We start from the raw sequence: 18,232 nt of genomic DNA on the forward strand, positions 1-18,232 counted from the left end.
CTCTGTACTGCTTGCGGTATACAAAAATAAAGTTATTATTATTATTAAATGCGGGAAGGTGAAAGAAGAGATGCCATACCACAGGATAGCCAAGAGGGGAGAAAGCAATGCTGGTCAACAGAAAGAAGTTAACCCCCCCCCCCTTTTATGAACCTGTGTTAGGCTTTTTTATTGCCAGCTGTGGCAGTAAAAGCTCCGACGCTCATAGAATTCCTATGAGCATCAGAGATTGCACTGCTGTGGCTGGTGATAAAAAATCCTAAACCAGCTTCATAAAAGGGAGCCTAATTGAATTAATAGTGCATTAAGGCCCTGATTCTATAAGAGATGCCTATAATTAGGTGTCTAGATCAGTGTATCTAATCAATCTAGGCACCTAACGTAATTTTTTAATTGACTTAATTGGCACTGATAATTGAAAATGCCATTAAAAACCAATTAAAAAAAATAATATGCCAATAGGCACCTAACTCGGTGGGTGCCTACCACTTTGACATAGGTATCTACACCAAGGCACCTACCGGCAAGTAGGTGTGGATAGGAGCAGATTTGAGGCAGAGTTTGGGTATGGATTAAGTTACACTGGAATTTTAGGCCAAGAAAACACTAGCTTAATATACCGGTGCCTAAGGTGTACAACCTTCTGGCGCCTAAATCAATTTAGGTGCTGCTAGGCATGATTCTACATATGGCACCTAACTATTGGTTTGACATTCCATAGGTGCTGATTTTCTAGGCACCTACTGAGTTAGGCGCTGTTTGTAGAATCTGGTCCTAATTGCCTAATACAGAGTTAACATGGAACCACTTACTGCCTTCCGAATAAGATTCGAAAGTGCTTCCACTTTAACTGGGAGCAGGTACCGCACATTAATCTGAATGACCTGGGAATGCGCCTTCCTGTGTGCTCCAATTCTGCATTATAGTGCATTAAGCCTAAAACAACACACTTTAGTAGAATGGCCCCATAATAAATAAAAGCCACAAATACGATATACATTTGACAATATATACATTTGACAGTAGCCACAAAAAGCAGCATATAAATGCAGCTAATACACAGGATAATAGAAATTGGGAGCCTAAGTCTTGCTTTATGGAAACTAGGAGTGGGCATTTACCTCTGGATTCTATATATGATGCTTAGATTTGTATGCCCAAATTTGTGTACACACCCAAGATGTGCTGGAATTTAACTGAGTAATGAGCCTTTAACTATCAATAATTGGGTGCCAACAACCAATTACAGTATTGAAGTTGACACTCATTAACATTTGTGAGTACATCTGACTATGCGCTATTCTATAAGGCATCGCGCCTAAATCTAGCATGAAACTGAAAAGGGGGTGTGGCCATGAGCATGTTGGGGGGCATTCTGAAAAGTTGCTTACATAGGTATAGAATATAGCCTCATGGCGCCTAACTTGAGTGATGGCATTTCCATCAGGTTTTAGCAGGCATTAGAATGGCATTTAAGCTTAGGCACAGGCATCAGTGCTAAAGTGCAATTCTATATAGGATGTGTCCCCTGTATAGAACACATTTAACTCTTATTTTTTCTGGTGCCGAAGTTTGTGCATCATTGATAGAATTTCCTTCCAAATGGAAAGGTGTGTGCTCAAATAAACTATTATGATGATGATGATGTTATCATGTATGACACATTACAGCCAGTGTTGACTGCTTTTAACTTCATTAATTTGGGTCCTACCCAAGGATTTGTGAAGCACAGCGAGAACTATGTATATATGTGTTCCAATTAGGTTAGTAGTTTTTAAAATTCTTTTAAATGCTAAATGTCCAAGGATTTAGGGAGTCCAATCAGCATTGGTGCAAGACTCAAATCACAATTTGCTGTTGTTATTTTTTATTATTGGGCCTGATATTCAAAAGTGTATAACCAGGCAGAAGGCTTCTGTCCAGTTAAACCACACTGAGCCTGCCTTCTGGAAATATTCAGTGGCACTTAAGTGGTTGGTGCCTCTGTATATTGTGTGACTGCCCAGGTACTATCTGGTTAGTGCCAGAGTGGTCCAGGGGTGGAATCTGAACCTTAACTGGTTAGCAACGATATTCAGTCTGCTAACTGGCTAAGTAAGCAGATAAAGTTAGGTCAGCCAAAAGGCTGTTCTAACTTTATCCACTAAGCTAACTGGGCATCCATTTGAATATTAGCCAGTGCCCAGTTAACTTTTGGGTGACTGCGCATACCCAGATTTTCAAAGCCAGAGCCTGGAATGACCTGTCATTGAATAGCTAGAGTTAATTCAGCTCACAGGCAGTCAGTTTTAAATGGCTTAAAAGCTGCTGACCATCTGTGAGCTGAATATCTACCCCCTTGTTTTATATTAGTATGGTAAATGGGCTACTTATAGTGCCACTAGGGCTTGCGCACAACTGAGAAGCTGAAAGCTATGCTGTCGATAGTTTCACTACCAGCAGGGCCTCTCAAGGTGGACAGGTTTCAGCAGAGATGGCAAACTAACGATGTACCACCCCATCTAGTCAGGAGCAGATGGTCAGTGTTGGAGGTGGAGGATTGCGTTTGATGTATCATCGGTGAGAATATTGAAAATAATAGTAAATATTGAACTAAGGCCAGTACTGGGCAGACTTGCACGGTCAGTGTCTGTATATGGCCGTTTGGGGGAGGATGGGCTGGGGAGAGCTTCAGTGGCTGGGAGGGGTTGATGGGCTGGAGTGAGTTTTGATGGAGATTTCAACAGTTAGAACCTAAGCACAGTACCGGGTAGAGCTTTGGATTCTTGCCCAGAAATAGCTAAGAAGAAAATTTTTTAAAACAATTTAAACTGAATCAGATTGGGCAGACTGGATGGACCATTCGGGTCTTTATCTGTTGTCATCTACTATGTTACTATACTGTACAGGCCTGTCAATCTACTCCTATATTCTGCCACAAAAACTTGATGATGTTCATCAAGTCACTAGGACTCGAACACGAGTTGATGTCACTTATCAATCAATTAGTATTATTATATTTCCCTTGCCCCTGCTCTTACTATCTGAAGCGTGCTCAAAGCTATTTGAAGCAGCTACCATCCTCTTAGTAAAGAAATATTTCTTCTGAGCCTCCCTCCCTCTCTATCATACCACAATCATTCTATCACTAATTTATTTTTCAATGGAAAATGAACAATTGTGATCCTTGTAGTTCATGACAGCCATGGAAGAATGAGTCAAGAGTTTATTCCTCTTAGGCAAGCAAATCGTACCACTGACTACCTAGAAGCTGGTTGAACTGTACATGTTTTGTATTGGATTTTTAGTAGATTTTTATTTACATAATTACTAGTGACTGTGACCTGTTAAAGTGCAAGGCTATCATTCAGAGTGGCAGAAAGTGCAATTGGATTGCACTGTAGCAACAGTCTTCTTGAAAGCCATTGCCTCAGGTTTGGATTGGGAGGAATTTCATGGATCTGATTGATTTGGGTGAATCCTTCCAAGCATCCAGACTGTTTGTTGGACTTCGGTTGTTGATCCTGGTGAAAGAAGTTTGTCTTCTGCTACTGCTATCAGAATCTTCTTTACTCAATGTTTGTTGTATTCTTCGACAACAAAGAAAACTTTGTACAAAGTCTTGAAGGAGGTGCCCACTAAAGAACATGTATATCCAAGGATTGCAGCAGCTATTCAGACAGGCTAATAGAGCAGTGACTGTTACCACAGTGTTTTCGGAATCTACAATAAAAAAAATTCCGAAAAATGATGTTACATTAGTTATAAATTGGAAAATCAAAATGCAACCACTCTTTAACTTATAGCCATAAAATAAGAAACAATACCCACACTTATTAAAGAGAAATGATATGAAGAGCTTTGATAGAAAACATGGATCTTTCCAGGTTTAAATATTTTGCTATTTTGCTTTTAAAATAAAGTGCATGTAAGCCTATCTTATGCATATTCATTGTGGATATCCTGAAAACCGTGGTTGGGAGTGCCTTTAGGACTGGGATGAAAATAAATGTCTCAATCTAGCAAGGATCATCTATTAAGGCAGGGGCTCTCAACCTAGTTCTTGGCACACTCCTAGCCAGGCAGGCTTTCAGGATATCCACAATGAATATATATGAGTTAAATTTGCATGTAATACCTCTATTGTATGCAAGTCTATCTCATGCATATTCTGAAAACCTGGACTGGCTAGATATGTTTTGAGTACTAAAATTTAAATACCTTTCTACAGTTTGAGGATGGTGCAATGATAGACTCTTTGAAAGCCCTTACAGGGGTTGTTGCCCCGGTTTGGTCACTTTCTTACCATATATTTTTCGTTTTTGTTAGTCTGAGAACTAAAGAAACAGTCCAGTAACTATATGATTGAAAGAGTGAAACCCTAACATGAGAAAAATCCAGACAGGCAGACATAATATTACATATTTTTGGAACGTTATTCCATGTTATAATATTATTGCTTAAATCTTAATATTTCTTCATTTTCTCACTATGTACTGTCTTGAAAATCTCAAAATGATGCCATGTATAGTTCTGCTGTGTTTAGTATTGATTAAGTTGCACTACCCAAAGCCCCCTGTTAAATTACAGTAGTTATCAACAACAAAGGGAGTTTTACCTACTGGAGCAGAACTAAAGTGAGCTTTGTGATCAGACATGGGTAGCCATTAGTGCCTTAATAACAATTTACTAAGCCATCATGGCACACAATGAAGACAAAATGAAAATGTGAAATCAAGAAGACACCATTTGAGTTTTACATGAATAGCTGCAAACACTACAGGAAAATAACCTAGCTTTACAAAAGCCCAGAGAGAACATTAACGAGTTATTTCTTAATTCTACATTTATGTCTTAATTTTGAATGATCACAGTGCAGATAATTCTCCAGGCTGCCTACAGTTTTCTGATTTATTCATGTGGGTGGTAGTGGAGAGAATCACCTTCCTTTATCCCCTTCAAAAGATAAACCACCAAGACAGATTTTCTATAGTCTCTCTTTGTTGGTCCCCTTTTAATCAACTTTGATTTCATATAAAACTTCCGTCCAAAAACCCATCAGTTTGACCAAATCTAATCCAGTATTTAATTACATCATTCAATGGAGAACTGGCAGAAATCATAATAATAAAGGTCCTCTTTTACAAAGCTGATTACCGTGGTGGTCCATGCTAATCACATCGAAGTCCATTGAGCTTCAGTGCCATTGCCGTGTGGCATTGTAAAACTGTGAATATTGGTTATTCACAATGATATTTTCAGTACAATTTGGAAAAAGCAACTGTTAATACACAATTGCAGAAAAAAGTAATAAAAAAAATCAAAGGTTTAGAAAAGAACTGGAGTATTTGTTTCATAGGACCAGCATATTCCCAAAGTGAAAAATCCATTTTTATACCTTCAGCGCACGTTATGCTATTAATGGAACCTTCAAAAGTTAAAAGAGAAACTATCAAAGACCAAAATATTAAGGAACCAGATATCTGTTCAGATAATTTAGTGACAACAAAGTTAGGTTTGATGGTCTAGTGAACTAAACTGATCTGATCTCATGTTCCCAATAATACCAGAATTCCCATCTTCACACAAATCCTACAAAACATAAAATACTAAGGAGGTTTATTTCATCCTTCCACGTTTCACTTACCGATCCAGTCCAGCTTCTCATCCCATACAGACCACATCTGGATGGTAAAATAAGGAGCCCAGCAAATGATATAGGCAGTAACGATGACAAAAGTCATTTTCACTGTCCGAATCTTGGCTCGGGAGATGGTCTTGATGCTGTTGACACTGGTGGAGAGCAGTCCTTTGTGGTAGCCCTTACGCCCTTGCTCTACTGCCTCCTCCTTCTTGGTTTTGCACTGGATGTTCTTCCAGATGTTGTAGCAGATAAAGCCATAGCAGATCATGAGGATGAGGACAGGAAGGATGAAGATGCCAGTGGTGATCCAGGTGACATATGCCCGGGGGCCCCAGGGCATGATGAAGGTGGCCCAGCAGTCATAGACCCCAGACCCCTCATGCACTTCACTGAGGGAGAAGATGAAGTATTGTGGGGTGCTGAGTAGGAAGCTCAGTAGCCAGGTGCCACCAATCATCACATAAGACCTCTTGGTAGGCTGTTGCAAGGTCTTTAGAGGGTGACAAATGGCAATGTAGCGATCGGCGGTCATCATCACCAGCATATATGCAGAGGCATACATGCCAAAGACCTGTAGGTGCTTCACTATCCGGCACAGGAAGTCTGGACCATGGAAGCGGTAAGTGATCTCCCAGCACATCTGTGGCAACACTTGGAAAAAAGCCACCACCAGGTCAGCCAGGCTAAGGTGTTTGATGAACAGGTGCATGCGGGACATCTTCTTCTTGGTCCGGTACAGTGCAAGTAACACAATGAAGTTGCCCAGTACTGCAGCCAGGAAGGTGACAGCCAGCACTGCTATCTCGATCTTAGCCAGCTCTTCATTCCTGAACAGGAGATCAGTGGTGTTGTACTGAGGGGGGGTGGTAACATCGACATTCTCTTTCCCAGGCTGTGGGGTCCCCCTTCTGCACCCGCTGCAGTTCCAGGAACCTGAGGCTCTACTGGAGTAGCTGGGATCCTCTGCAAAATGCATGCTGTATCCACTGGCTAAGAGCTCAGACCTACTGCCCCTTCCACTTAGTGCTGCAGCTATCCTCTCCCTGCAGCCCCTGATCTCCTTAGAGCTGACAGAAAAAGTAAATGTTCAGAGAGGAGGGCAAACAAATAAAAAGGCAAAGCCTCTCCAGTATTTGTCATGCTTTCTGTCTTTTCTTTTTTTTTTTTAACAAGCTCTCAAATTTCAATGGCTGATCCTTGCTTTGTGCCAAGCCCATTTTGACTACGTTCATGATGATTTTTTTGTTGTTGTTGCATCCCTGCCTGCTCTGTTGTCCCCTCCCCACGCTGTCTCTGAATCTCTCTAAGCTCAGGATCCAATTATTACTTATGCCACCTTTATTTCCGAAGGAGTTAAAATCAAACCTCTCCATACTCTTTTAAGGATGAGACTGGGATATGTGTGTGTATGTGTGTATCTGTCTGTTTGTATGTGTCTGTGGGCAACGGTGAGGATGTTCCACCAAGTCAACATTACAAATCTCATTTTAATCCATGGGGATAAGTAGTATAGAAGAGCAGGTGATTGCTTTGGGATAGTTTCTAGTGCCATAAAAGCAGCTTTGAGGATTTTTTTTTTAATGTCTGGTCTCTCTTCTCTTCAATTCTTTGTCTACATGCAATTCTGGAGCAAGGCAGCAGCCATTAAATACGCTTCTCTTTATCTACTACAAATTTAAAGAGGGTCTCATAGTTTCTGCACATTATAATGCTAATCCTGTACTGGACTCAGTTTGAAGAGCTTCATCAATTGGCAAAACAGCCTGTGTCTCTCTGGTGATGCTCAGCCATATGAAAGGGAAGTGCATGCATTTTGATTTGACACTCAGAGACCTGTAGTTAAAAGTGAATTAGAATATGGAGAATATTAAACTTAGAAACTATAGAATTTGAAATTGCCTTTTTGAGATAAGAATCACAATGGGACTACATGAGTGATAGAAAAAGATCATAGTTCTAAATATACAAACATTTGAGGAGTGGGCTAGTGGTAGAGCTACTGACCTTGCACCCTGAGATTGTGGGATCAAATCCCAGTGCTGCTCCGTGTGCCCTTGAGTAATCTAATCTTCCACTTGTGTGTTGCTCATATATTGTCAGGCTCTAGGCGACTTACAGAGTGAGAGGGTCAGAAGAGAGCCAGAGGGAGGCCTAGAAGGAAGGCCTAAATTGAGGGAGGGGAGAAGAGCGAAGCACATAGAATCAGTTGTTGAGAGGAAGATTTGTCAGCTTCTTCCGGAATAAGGTGTAGTTAGTTACTTAATCCTCCATTGCCCCAGGTACATAAGTACTGTATATTTCTAAACCACTTTGAATGTGTAACCACAAAAAAGTAGTATACAAGTCCCATTCCCTTTTTCTAAAAAAAAAAAAATAAAAAATGGTGCAGAAATCATCATTGCCCCTTACAGCAGTGGTTCTCAATGTACTGTAGTACTGAACACATACCCAACCAGTACAGTTTTCAGGATATGTACAGTGAATATCCATGAGAGAGATCTAGATACAAAGGAGGCAGTAAATGCAAATTTCTCTCATCCATATTCATTGTAGATATCCTGAATGAGTGCACCCCAAAAACTAGATGAGAAGTACTGTCTTACAGGGATTTGCGATTCCTCACCCAATCTACAGTATCTCTGCCATTATTTTCTGGGGTGGTTCAATAGAGACAGTAAAGCACTGAGGGCAGAATGCACAAAGCTCCAGCAACCCGGTAAAAAAATACCAGGTTATGAGCGATTTTAATTTTCCAGGGCATGCTCAGCACAAATAGCATACAAATCATCTGCATGCTATTTGTGCTGAGTATCCTGGAGAAATGGGGGAGGAATTGTGCCTGGCGCATGTGCACAAGAGCTAAGCCATAGGCACAGCTTTTCTGTGCAGGCTCAGTACAGTTCCCGATGATAAACTGCATTTTTAATGTGATTAATTAAAAATTATTATTTAAAATTCTTTTCACCTTGGGTAATAATAAATCATTTACACCCAAGTAATAACAAAATCAAATTCTCAATTCAAAGTTCACTAATATTAATAAATTGTGCTCAGAAAACAAACGTGACCAATACCAAACTTAACCTTTTTGGGCTACAAAGTCACTGTTATCTATCATTGGACAACAGTTCAATATGGTTCAGTGGACAATCTTTTTCAAACTTGTTAATTCCAAAAACAACTTATCTGTATATTTGCTTGTCTTGAAATCAATATCATCCACAAGTTTTCCGAGAAGTTTTGAGAGAAGAGGACATTTATCTGGGTAAGTGACGATTTTGTTCTGTGCTTTGGTGAATTAAACATATGGATAAAAGAGAGAGTATAGGTTTATGTGTCACAGCTAGAAGGTGCTGTAGCACTCCATTGCCTGGGCAACAAAGTCCCTCTATTGAAGCCAGCATCAGCCAGGAGGTGCTGTCCTGAAGAAGGAGCTCTGTCTATACCAGTGTTTCTCAACTTTTTCAAGCCAAGTACCCCCTAAACCTAACAAATACCAACCGAGTACCCCATCCAAACTCCACCCCTGACTCCACCCACATAATAATAATACTAATTGTAATGCAATTTCTTCCATCCATTTTTCATATACACACAATATAATCTTATTAATATATAATAGTAACCACAAAATTAAAAAAACACAAAGCACATTGTACGCAGAGAAAATGTTAAGGATATACTTGAATATAAGTCAATCTGAATATAAGTTGAGACTCCCTTTTCCCCCCAAAAGGAGGAAAAATGGTTGACTCGAATATAAGTCGGGCAGCTTAGTATTCAAGTGTCCTGCCCTGTCAAACTCTGCACCCAGCACCCTCCCTGCCAAGCTCTGCACCCAGCCCCCTTCTTTCCTTCCTTCCCCTGTCAGGCTCTGCACCCAGCACCCTTCCTTCCTTCCCTTGTCAGACTCTGCATTCTCCCTCCCAGGCTCTGCCCTCTGCCCCCCTGCCCCCCTTCTTCCAATCCCTGGTGGAGGTGCAGCGGGTCCTCTGCTGATCTCTGGTAGAGGTGCAGTGGGCAGGAGCAAGCTTTCTGAACTCCTGCCCTGCTGCTAACCGGCTGCGTGAATCCACTTTGTTCATCTCAGCGGCACGAGCAGCAGCATGATTTGGCGCTGCTTCTCAGCACTGGGCAGCTTCCTTACTGGCTCCTGCCCGCAGCCTGCCTGGCTTACTGGCTCCTGCCCACTGCACCTCCACCAGTGATCGGCAGAGGACCCTCTGCACCTCCACCACAGGTTGAGAAACACTGGTCTACACTGCACCCTGCCTACTTGAGTGGCAGGCCCTCTCTATTACAACAAAACAGTACAAATATGAGTTAAAGAAAAAGAACCAATGAAGTTTTCCAGTCATTGGTCTTTATTTCTTCACTTCATCAAAATATGCATGTGGCACATGATTTTGGTGTTTTACTTTTTATTTATCAAGCCATCCTGCTCATTAACACAATTCTTGAGAGATTAGACTCCTGAAGCAGGCATTATTTTGCTGAAACACGCAATATTTTTTATTTTTTTATTTATTTATTCAATTTTCTATACCGTTCTCCCAGGGGAGCTCAGAACGGTTTACATGCAATATTGTATCTTTATTTTTGTGCCACATGTATAATTTGATGAAGTGAAAAAATAAACAACCCTGACTGGAAGACTTCATTGGTTCTTTTCTTTATCTTATTTTGGACTGTTTTGCTCTATTGAACATGGGGTATTTCCCTCTTTTGGGGTTTTTGTTTTTTATCTTCCTCTTATAATACCAGCTACTATCCCTCTGGAAGCTTCCTTGACACGTAATAAGACCATGTGATCTTTGCGGTGATGTTTGGGGAGGGGCTTCCGGCAGGAGGGACTGGGCATCCCTCCTGCCGGTTGCATTCGCTGGAGGGGGGGGTACGGGTTGCCGCTAAACCTATCGTGGTAGGGAGATCCCTTGCCAGGATAAGTTCAGTGGCAACTCAGTTCTCTAACTGGCGCCTGTGACATGGATGGTGGAAACAATGATAAAAAAATAAGATTGTGGAACATGTAGACAAACATGATTTAATGAGGCAGAGTCAGCATGGGTTCAGCTGAGGGAGATCTTGCCTCACCAATTTGCTTGACTTCTTTGAAGCTGTGAATGAACATGTGGATAAAGGTGAGCTGGTTGATGTAGTGTATCTAGATTTTCAAAAAGCTTTTGATAAAGTTCCTCATGAGAGGCTCCTGAAAAAATTAAAGAGTCATGGGATGGGTGGAAAAGTTCAGTTGTGGATTAAGAATTGGTTATCGGATAGAAAACAGAGGTTAGGGTTAAGTAGTCATTTTTCTCATTGGAGGAGAGTAATCAGTGGAGTGCCTTGGGTCTGTACTGGGACCAGTGCTATTTAACTTATTTATAAATAATCTGGAAATTGGAATGATGAGTGAGGTGATTAAATTTGCAGATGACACTAAACTCTTCAAAGTTGTTAAAACGTATGCTGGTTTAAAAAATTGCAGGCAGACCTTAGGAAATTGGAAGACTGGGCATCCAAGTGGCAGATGAAATTTAATGTAGACAAATGCAAAGTGATGCACATTGAGAAGAATAACTCGAATCACAGTTACTGGATGATAGGGTCTACCTTGGGGATTAGCACCCAAGAAAAGGATTTGGGTGTCATCGTAGACAATATGATGAAACCTTCTGCTCAATGTGTGGTGGTGGCCAAAAAAGCAAACACTATGCTAGGAATTATTAAAAATGGAATAGTTAACAAGACTAAGAATGTTTTAATGAACCTGTATTGCTCCATGTTATGACCTCATCTGGAATATTATGTTCAATTCTGGTCTCCTTATCTCAAGAAAGATATAGTGGCACTAGAAAAAGTTCAAAGAAGAACGACCAAAATGGTAAAGGGGAGGAAACTCCTCTTGTATGAGGAAAGACTAAAACGGTTAGGGCTCTTCATCTTAGAAAAGAAACGGCTGAGGGGAGATATGATTGAAGTCTCCAAAATCCTGAGTGGTGTAGATTGGATACAAATGGATCAATTTTTCACTTCGTCAAAAATTACAAAGACTAGGGGAAATACTTTTAAAACCAGTAGGAGGAAATATCTTTTCACTCACAGAATAGTTGTGGTAAGAGCGGATAGAGTAGCTGGTTTTAATAAAGGTTTGGACAATTTTCTGGAGGAAAAGTACATAGTCTGTTATATAGAAAGACATGGGGCTACTGGGCTTCATGGACCATTGGTCTGACCCAGTAAGGCTATTCTTATGTTTTTATGAGAGAATTAGTGGAACTAGTGAGTGGTCTGGGGTGGGGATTGTAGCGAAGAATTAGGACTGAAAATGGGGGAAAATGTGAAAGGTTTGCTGTCAGCAGAGGAAAAGAATTGGTAGCAAATGCCAGAATTTACATGATGATGGACAGACCTGGTGGGGAGGGGGGCACTGCCTGAAGTAGCTTATGAGGACAGCACTAGAAAAGAGAGCTACAGATTGCATGCGCTTGTGTATATTTCTGTATGTGTCTCTGGAGAGAACAATCTCATATAAAGCTTCCCTTTGAAAATCTGGGCTGGAATAGAGAGGTTAATTGGTACCTGTTCACATACTAAATGGAGGGAAGTTTTCAGCCCAAGGAATTTACACTAATTATGAAATTACTTGGGCAAATTCCTTGAACACTATCCTAATACTGTCTCTACTCCGCCTATATCCTCTTGGAGACATTAATTGCTTATAAAACTGTAAATTTAAATCTTGTAGATATTGCCCTCAAATTTCACTTTGGAAATTCACCTTAGAAACTCTGGTTTGTACCAGGGGCAATGGAGAGTGAAGATGACTTGCTCAGTTTCCCACTGCTGAAGAGTTGCCAAGTTATCCAGCTCCTGGAGGGAGACTTTTTAATCAGTCCTGGTTTTTGAACTTATATCCCAATTTATTTGTGGCCCCTGTCTCCACCAATTGAAATCAGCACTTCATGTCCCATAATGTACCAGGATAGGGTTGCAAAAATCTAGGACTGTGTTTTGCTTTTGAACTGAATAACTTGGCTGCTCTCCAGCTCTATACATTTAGCTTCTCCATTCAAAGCATGTACTTGCATAGTCCCCATGCTCAGTCACAAACTATTACTGCTTTCACTTTTCCCTGAAAAATTAGTGGGGGAGGAAGTCCCTGGTAGGAGAGCCCACAATATACATTTGCCTAGGGCCAGATAAACGGATGCGCTAGCGGACATCGCGCGGCAACAGCCCCGAAGCCTTTTAAATCTCTATGGGCTTCGGGGCCATTAGCGCTGCGCAGCCGCTAGTGCGCTTTGTAAAAGAGGCCGATAATGTTAATCTGGCCCTGCTTCCCCTCTTAGCTAGTTTAGCTGCCATTTCTGCTCATCTAGGAGTTCACTGGGGCATGCAGTCTTCATTGGAAGGTAGAAGCATTTCACAACCATCATGTGACCTGTGTGAAAGGCCCATCAAGGTCTTCCTAAATGGTTACTTGATAGGGCAGTCTTTCCTTGGAGACAGGAATGAATGCTGAGGAATGCATGTTTAAGCTTAATAGAAGATAAATCTAATTGAATCTTAAGGTAGGTGGTTAATTGAGTGTAAGAATGTTTTACGAGTAGTTCAAATTATTTATTGAATTTTCAAGAAATATACAAGAAATAAAACATTCTAAGTCTTACTTCCAAGAAGGCATCTGAATACAAATACAGATGTATAAAATGCTAAAATGTGCAAGGAAGGCCCGGGCAGAGCAAGAGAATCGCTCCCATGCTGGCGACCTCTTTGTAGCTTTTGTGGTGAGGGGGGCTTCAGAACTAGGTAGAAGAACACTTGGTGGAACTAGGAAGGGAGAGAGAGGGAGGGAGGAAGGGAGGAAGGAAGAAGGGAGAGATGCTGAAGGGGCAGAGAGAAGAGGATTGGGATACATGGATGGAGGGAAGAGGAAGAAGATGGTGGAACATGGATGGAGAGAAGGGGAAGAGGAGGGAAGATAGATCTGAGATGGAGGCAGAAAAATAGAAGAAAACTGAATATGAAAATCCCTTCCACTTTCACCTGCACTCACACCCCCTGATCCGCGGCCCTTTTCGGTGACTCTGCAGCGGAAGCAATCAATACAGCCTATTCATGTCTGGGCATTCCCTCTGCGAGTCCCGCCTATTTGTTTCAACTTCCTATTCCACACAGGCATGTGTGGCTCATGCCAGATGTTCTGGTGGGGATAAAAGTCCAGAAACTTTGGTTGGTGTTGTGGCCTCAAGTAGGAAAATATTTGTCAACTCTCCTTCAGCTTTTTTGGACTTGAAACGGCCCCAACTGAGAAATTAGTGATTACTTATGGCATGATCCCTGACAAATGACACTCAAGTACCCAGATTTCTAACCTCGGTTTATATTTGAGTCTACCGTTTTTCCTCCTTTTGGGGGGAAAAGGGTTACCCCGGTTTCTATTTGAATCAATCTATTTTCAAGTATATACGGTATGTCAAAAGATATTTCAGTAGAATAATTAGTAATAGCTTTGAAAGTTAGCCAGATCAGGAGGAAGTGACGTCATCGCCACGGATGGGAGCTTGAACTGAGAGCTCTGTTCGGGCCGGCAAAATAACTATCATTTCGGTGTGTAAACGGCGCAAATTTTTTGTCCCCGGGGGCTGATGAGGTGTGCGAAGTCACAGTGACCACTATGGCAACGCGAAAAAAGTTGCCCGGCGACAAACCCGGCCAGCGCACGATGGAACAAGCGCTGAGCCGGGCTGCACGTGGCAGCATGGGCCCTGAGACGTGCAGCGGGGAGGCGGCGAAATTGAGCGGGACCCTGGCGGCTGTGGCTGACATGGTTGTGGACCCGGTACCAGAGAGTACACCGATGGACCCGCTTACTAAAGCGGATATGCAGCGATGGATTGCAGAGGTAAAATCTGAAATCTCTGCGGTGGCGGTGCAGGTTCGGGAGGCGGTGCAGGAGTTGCGCACTGACCTGGTGGAGGTGGGCACGAGGGTCGAGGTGGTGGAGATGCGTATGGATAGCTGTGAGGACAGTGTAACCGGAATGCAGAGATCACTGGAGACGGTGTCTGCGGATTACCAACTTCTTTTGGATAAGGTCGAGGACCTGGAGAACCGCACCCGGCGTAATAATTTGAGGGTGCGGGGCCTACCAGACCTGCCTGAGTTTAAGGATGTTCGTGCTACTACAATCAAGCTGATCAGGTGGCTCCTGCAAGATGACACATTGGAGCCAGGACTGGAGCGAGCTCATCGCGCGCTGGGACCCCGGACACTGGATCAACCAAAAGATATAGTGTTGTGTCTTCAGAGCTTTGTCCTTAAAGAGCGGATCTTCCGCAGAGCCCGGGAGATGGGCACGGTCACCTGGGAGGGTCACCGGCTGGAGTTTTATCAGGACCTAGCTGCTGGCACGCTCCAGAAACGGCAGGCGTTCAGGGAAGTGACCAAGGCTTTGCAGCGCAGCAATTTGCGCTATCGTTGGACTTACCCTTTTGGAGTTGTTATTATCATCAACGGAGTCCACACCAGAGTTACCACAGTTCGAGAGGCTCGTGGGCTGTTGCAACAAGCGGGTATTGAGATCCCTGAGGAGGCTGTTCCGGCGGGAGGTTTGGTGCCTGGCCAGGGTGGGCGTCCTGCCTACGCCCGCTGGCAACGAGTGGAAAATGGATCCCGGAGCGGGAGGGGTGGCCGAGGGGGTGGACCCTCTCTTCGGGCCACCGCTTCTTCCTCAAGTGCTCCCCCCTGAGAGCTGACTGACTGTACTTGTTCTTTTCCTGTTTCTACTGCCAGTTTCTTGTCTCGGCGGGGGGTCTTTGGACTCCCCCCCGAGGGAATGGACTGTTGAGTCTTGCCCCTTGGGAGAGTGTTTTGTGGGGGTTATTCACTACCTGGTTTGGGATGAGGGGGGAGGGGGAAGTTGAAGGTTTTGGGTTTGTGTTATATGGGGGGTAGTGCAGTGTGGGGGAGGGGAGAGTGTACATTATAACATGGGGGTTTGAGGGATTGATGGGTTGGGTGTGGGGGATCCTTGTACACACCGTTTTTGATAGTTGATGTTTGAGTGGGGGATGTGTGTAAGGGGCCATGGAGATGGTTCACTTCTTTGTATGTTGGTGGGAAATCTGAGGACTCTCACTATGGGGGAGGGGGTGGTGGGGAGGGATGGGGGGGTGAGGGGGGTAAAGTGGGGACATATCTGTTGGGATTGGGTTTGCATTGTCATTATTTTATTTGGAATATGGGGGCGTTTAAATTGGTCTCTTATAATATTAGGGGTCTCAATTCCCCCAACAAGAGAAGGGCCTTCTATAGGGAATTGCTCCGTTTGAGGGCTGATGTCTGCTTTGTCCAGGAAACACATTTACTGCAGTCCCATGAATCCTTGGTTGGGGATCACAGGTTCCCGCAGGCCTTCTGGGCTTCCCGGGTGGGCACTTCTAAGAGGGGTGGGGTGGGAATTCTTATTCGTAAGGGGATCCGTTGTGAGGTACGTAGGGTGGTGCGGGATCCTCAGGGCAGATACATTATGTTGGAGGCTCTGATTGAGGGGGTCTTGTACTCCCTGGTAAATGTATATGCCCCTAATGAGGGTCAGGGGACCTTCTTTCGTGAGTTGGTCCCTCGGATCCTCAAGTTTAAAGGGGGAGCCCTGGTTTTTGGTGGGGATTTCAATCTTACAGTGACCCCTCATTTGGATAACTCAGGGAGGGCGGATCATTATGGGAGAAGGGATCTTAAACTGTTGCGGGAGGCATTGGCCAATCTGAATGTGGTGGACTGCTGGAGGTGGCTTCATCCTTCGGTTAAGGACTATACTTACTTTTCGGGAATACACTCCTCATATTCTAGAATTGATTATGTTTTTGTGGAGCGGGGACTACTCCGGAGGAGTCCGCGGGGATTGAGTCCCTCACGTGGTCGGACCATGCCCCGGTGTGGTTGCGATTCCAGGGGGTGGGTGGAGGCTCGGGACGGAAATTTTGGCGTTTTAATGATAGTCTTTTAGATGACCCAGAGGTGGGAACACAGATCGAAGGGTGGATACAAGAATATCTAGATGTAAATGTGGAGTGTGGAGCTTCGTTGGAAGCGGTTTGGGAGGGGTTAAAGGCTACCCTTAGGGGCAGATTAATAGCCCTGTCGTCGGCCCGACAGCGTAAGCGGCGGGAGGATGCAGCGGGCCTGTTGACTGTGATTGGTAGGTTGGAGAGTTTGCATAAGCGTTCTCCTTGGGATGTGAAACTGCGGGAGCGCTTGTTTCAGGCCCGTCGGGATCTCCAGGCTTTAGACTTGGACAGATTGCACCATAACTTACAGCTCCTCCAACAGAGTTATTTTGAGTTTTCTAATAAAGCTAGTCGATTGGTTGCACATCGTCTTAAGGTGCGACAGACGCGCAACCAGATCTTTTCACTCCGGGCGGCTTCTGGGGAAGTGTTACAGACTGAGGATGCTATCCGTGCCCATTTTGTGGAATATTATTCCCAACTCTATACTCCGGAAGATCCAGGGCCCTCGCGGGACCAGGATGCTTATTTAACTTCAGCAGAGTTGCCCCGGATTGCACAGGCTGATGTGGCGCGGTTGGACCACCCTCTTACATTGCTTGAGGCTCGTAGCGCGCTGCGCTCTATGAAGCTTGGTAAGTCGCCTGGGTTGGACGGTTTTACCGTTCGGTACTACAAACATTTTCAAGATCTGCTACTGCCTCCTTTGTTGCGTTTTCTTAACTCTTTACAAGGGAATAGTACCCTCCCCTACTTCATGCGCTTGGCGGGAGTGACGGTGTTGGCTAAGGAGGGGAAGGATCCCCTCCAATGTGCTTCCTACAGGCCGATATCCTTTCTGGGGGTTGATACTAAGATCTTCACGCGAATTTTGGCGGACCGATTGATGAGTTGGATCCCTCGGCTGATCCATCCAGATCAGTCGGGCTTTGTGGTAGGCAGACAGGTGGGTGATAATACTCGTAGGGTCTATAACTTGTATGATCGGGCCGGGGGGGGAGGCGAGAAACGGTGTTTTTGTCTATCGATGCTGAGAAGGCATTTGATAGGGTAGCTTGGCCTTTTTTATTTCAGGTCCTGGAGTCTGTGGGTTTGGGTCCACGAATGCGGGACTGGATTCGGGTCCTATATAGTGGACCTTTGAGTTGCATCAAGGTGAATGGTGGTTATTCGGAGACTTTCTCTCTGGCAAGGGGAACACGTCAGGGGTGTCCGCTTTCCCCGCTCCTTTTCGCTTTGACGGTGGAACCCCTGGCGCAGCGAGTGCGGATGAATCAGGATATTAAGGGGGTTACGGTGCCGGGAGGGGATTTTAAGTTGGCCTTGTTTGCGGATGATATTTTGTTCACGGTGGAAGAACCTGCGACCTCCTTGCCGGCTATATTGCGGGAGTTGGATATTTATGGTGAGGTGTCGGGATTTCGGGTCAATGTTGGCAAATTGGAGCTCCTCAACATTAACTTGCCTGCTGACCGGGTGTCCTATCTCCGAGACCGGTATCCGTTTCGGTGGGTTCAGCGTTCTTTGCGATATCTCGGAGTTTATTTTGGACCGCCGGGAGTGGATTTATATGACCTTAACTTTCCTCCGCTCTTTC

The 18,232-nt window shown here is 43.9% G+C and overlaps 1 protein-coding gene across 1 annotated transcript; it reads right to left on the minus strand.

The window, feature by feature from the left end:
• Positions 1-3,187: 3,187 nt before the first annotated feature.
• On the minus strand, positions 3,188-6,713 carry AVPR1A (arginine vasopressin receptor 1A). The gene is made up of 2 exons (XM_033957792.1): positions 5,627-6,713; positions 3,188-3,702 (listed from the first exon to the last, which is right to left on the minus strand). Exons 1-2 carry the CDS (start codon positions 6,597-6,599, stop codon positions 3,410-3,412), a joined length of 1,266 nt encoding a protein of 421 aa, XP_033813683.1. The 5' UTR covers positions 6,600-6,713; the 3' UTR covers positions 3,188-3,409.
• Positions 6,714-18,232: the final 11,519 nt, after the last annotated feature.

Source organism: Geotrypetes seraphini, chromosome 9 (assembly GCF_902459505.1).
Source record: "Geotrypetes seraphini chromosome 9, aGeoSer1.1, whole genome shotgun sequence".
NCBI lineage: Eukaryota > Metazoa > Chordata > Amphibia > Gymnophiona > Dermophiidae > Geotrypetes > Geotrypetes seraphini.

Excerpts from the sequence above, each read along its gene's own strand:
- AVPR1A (XM_033957792.1), bottom strand. The coding sequence starts at position 6,599 with ATGCATTTTGCAGAGGATCCCAGCTACTCCAGTAGAGCCTCAGGTTCC. Across the intron at positions 3,703-5,626 it reads TGAGAAGCTGGACTGGATCG|ATTCCGAAAACACTGTGGTA; the intron begins GTAAGTGAAACG and ends TTTTTATTGTAG.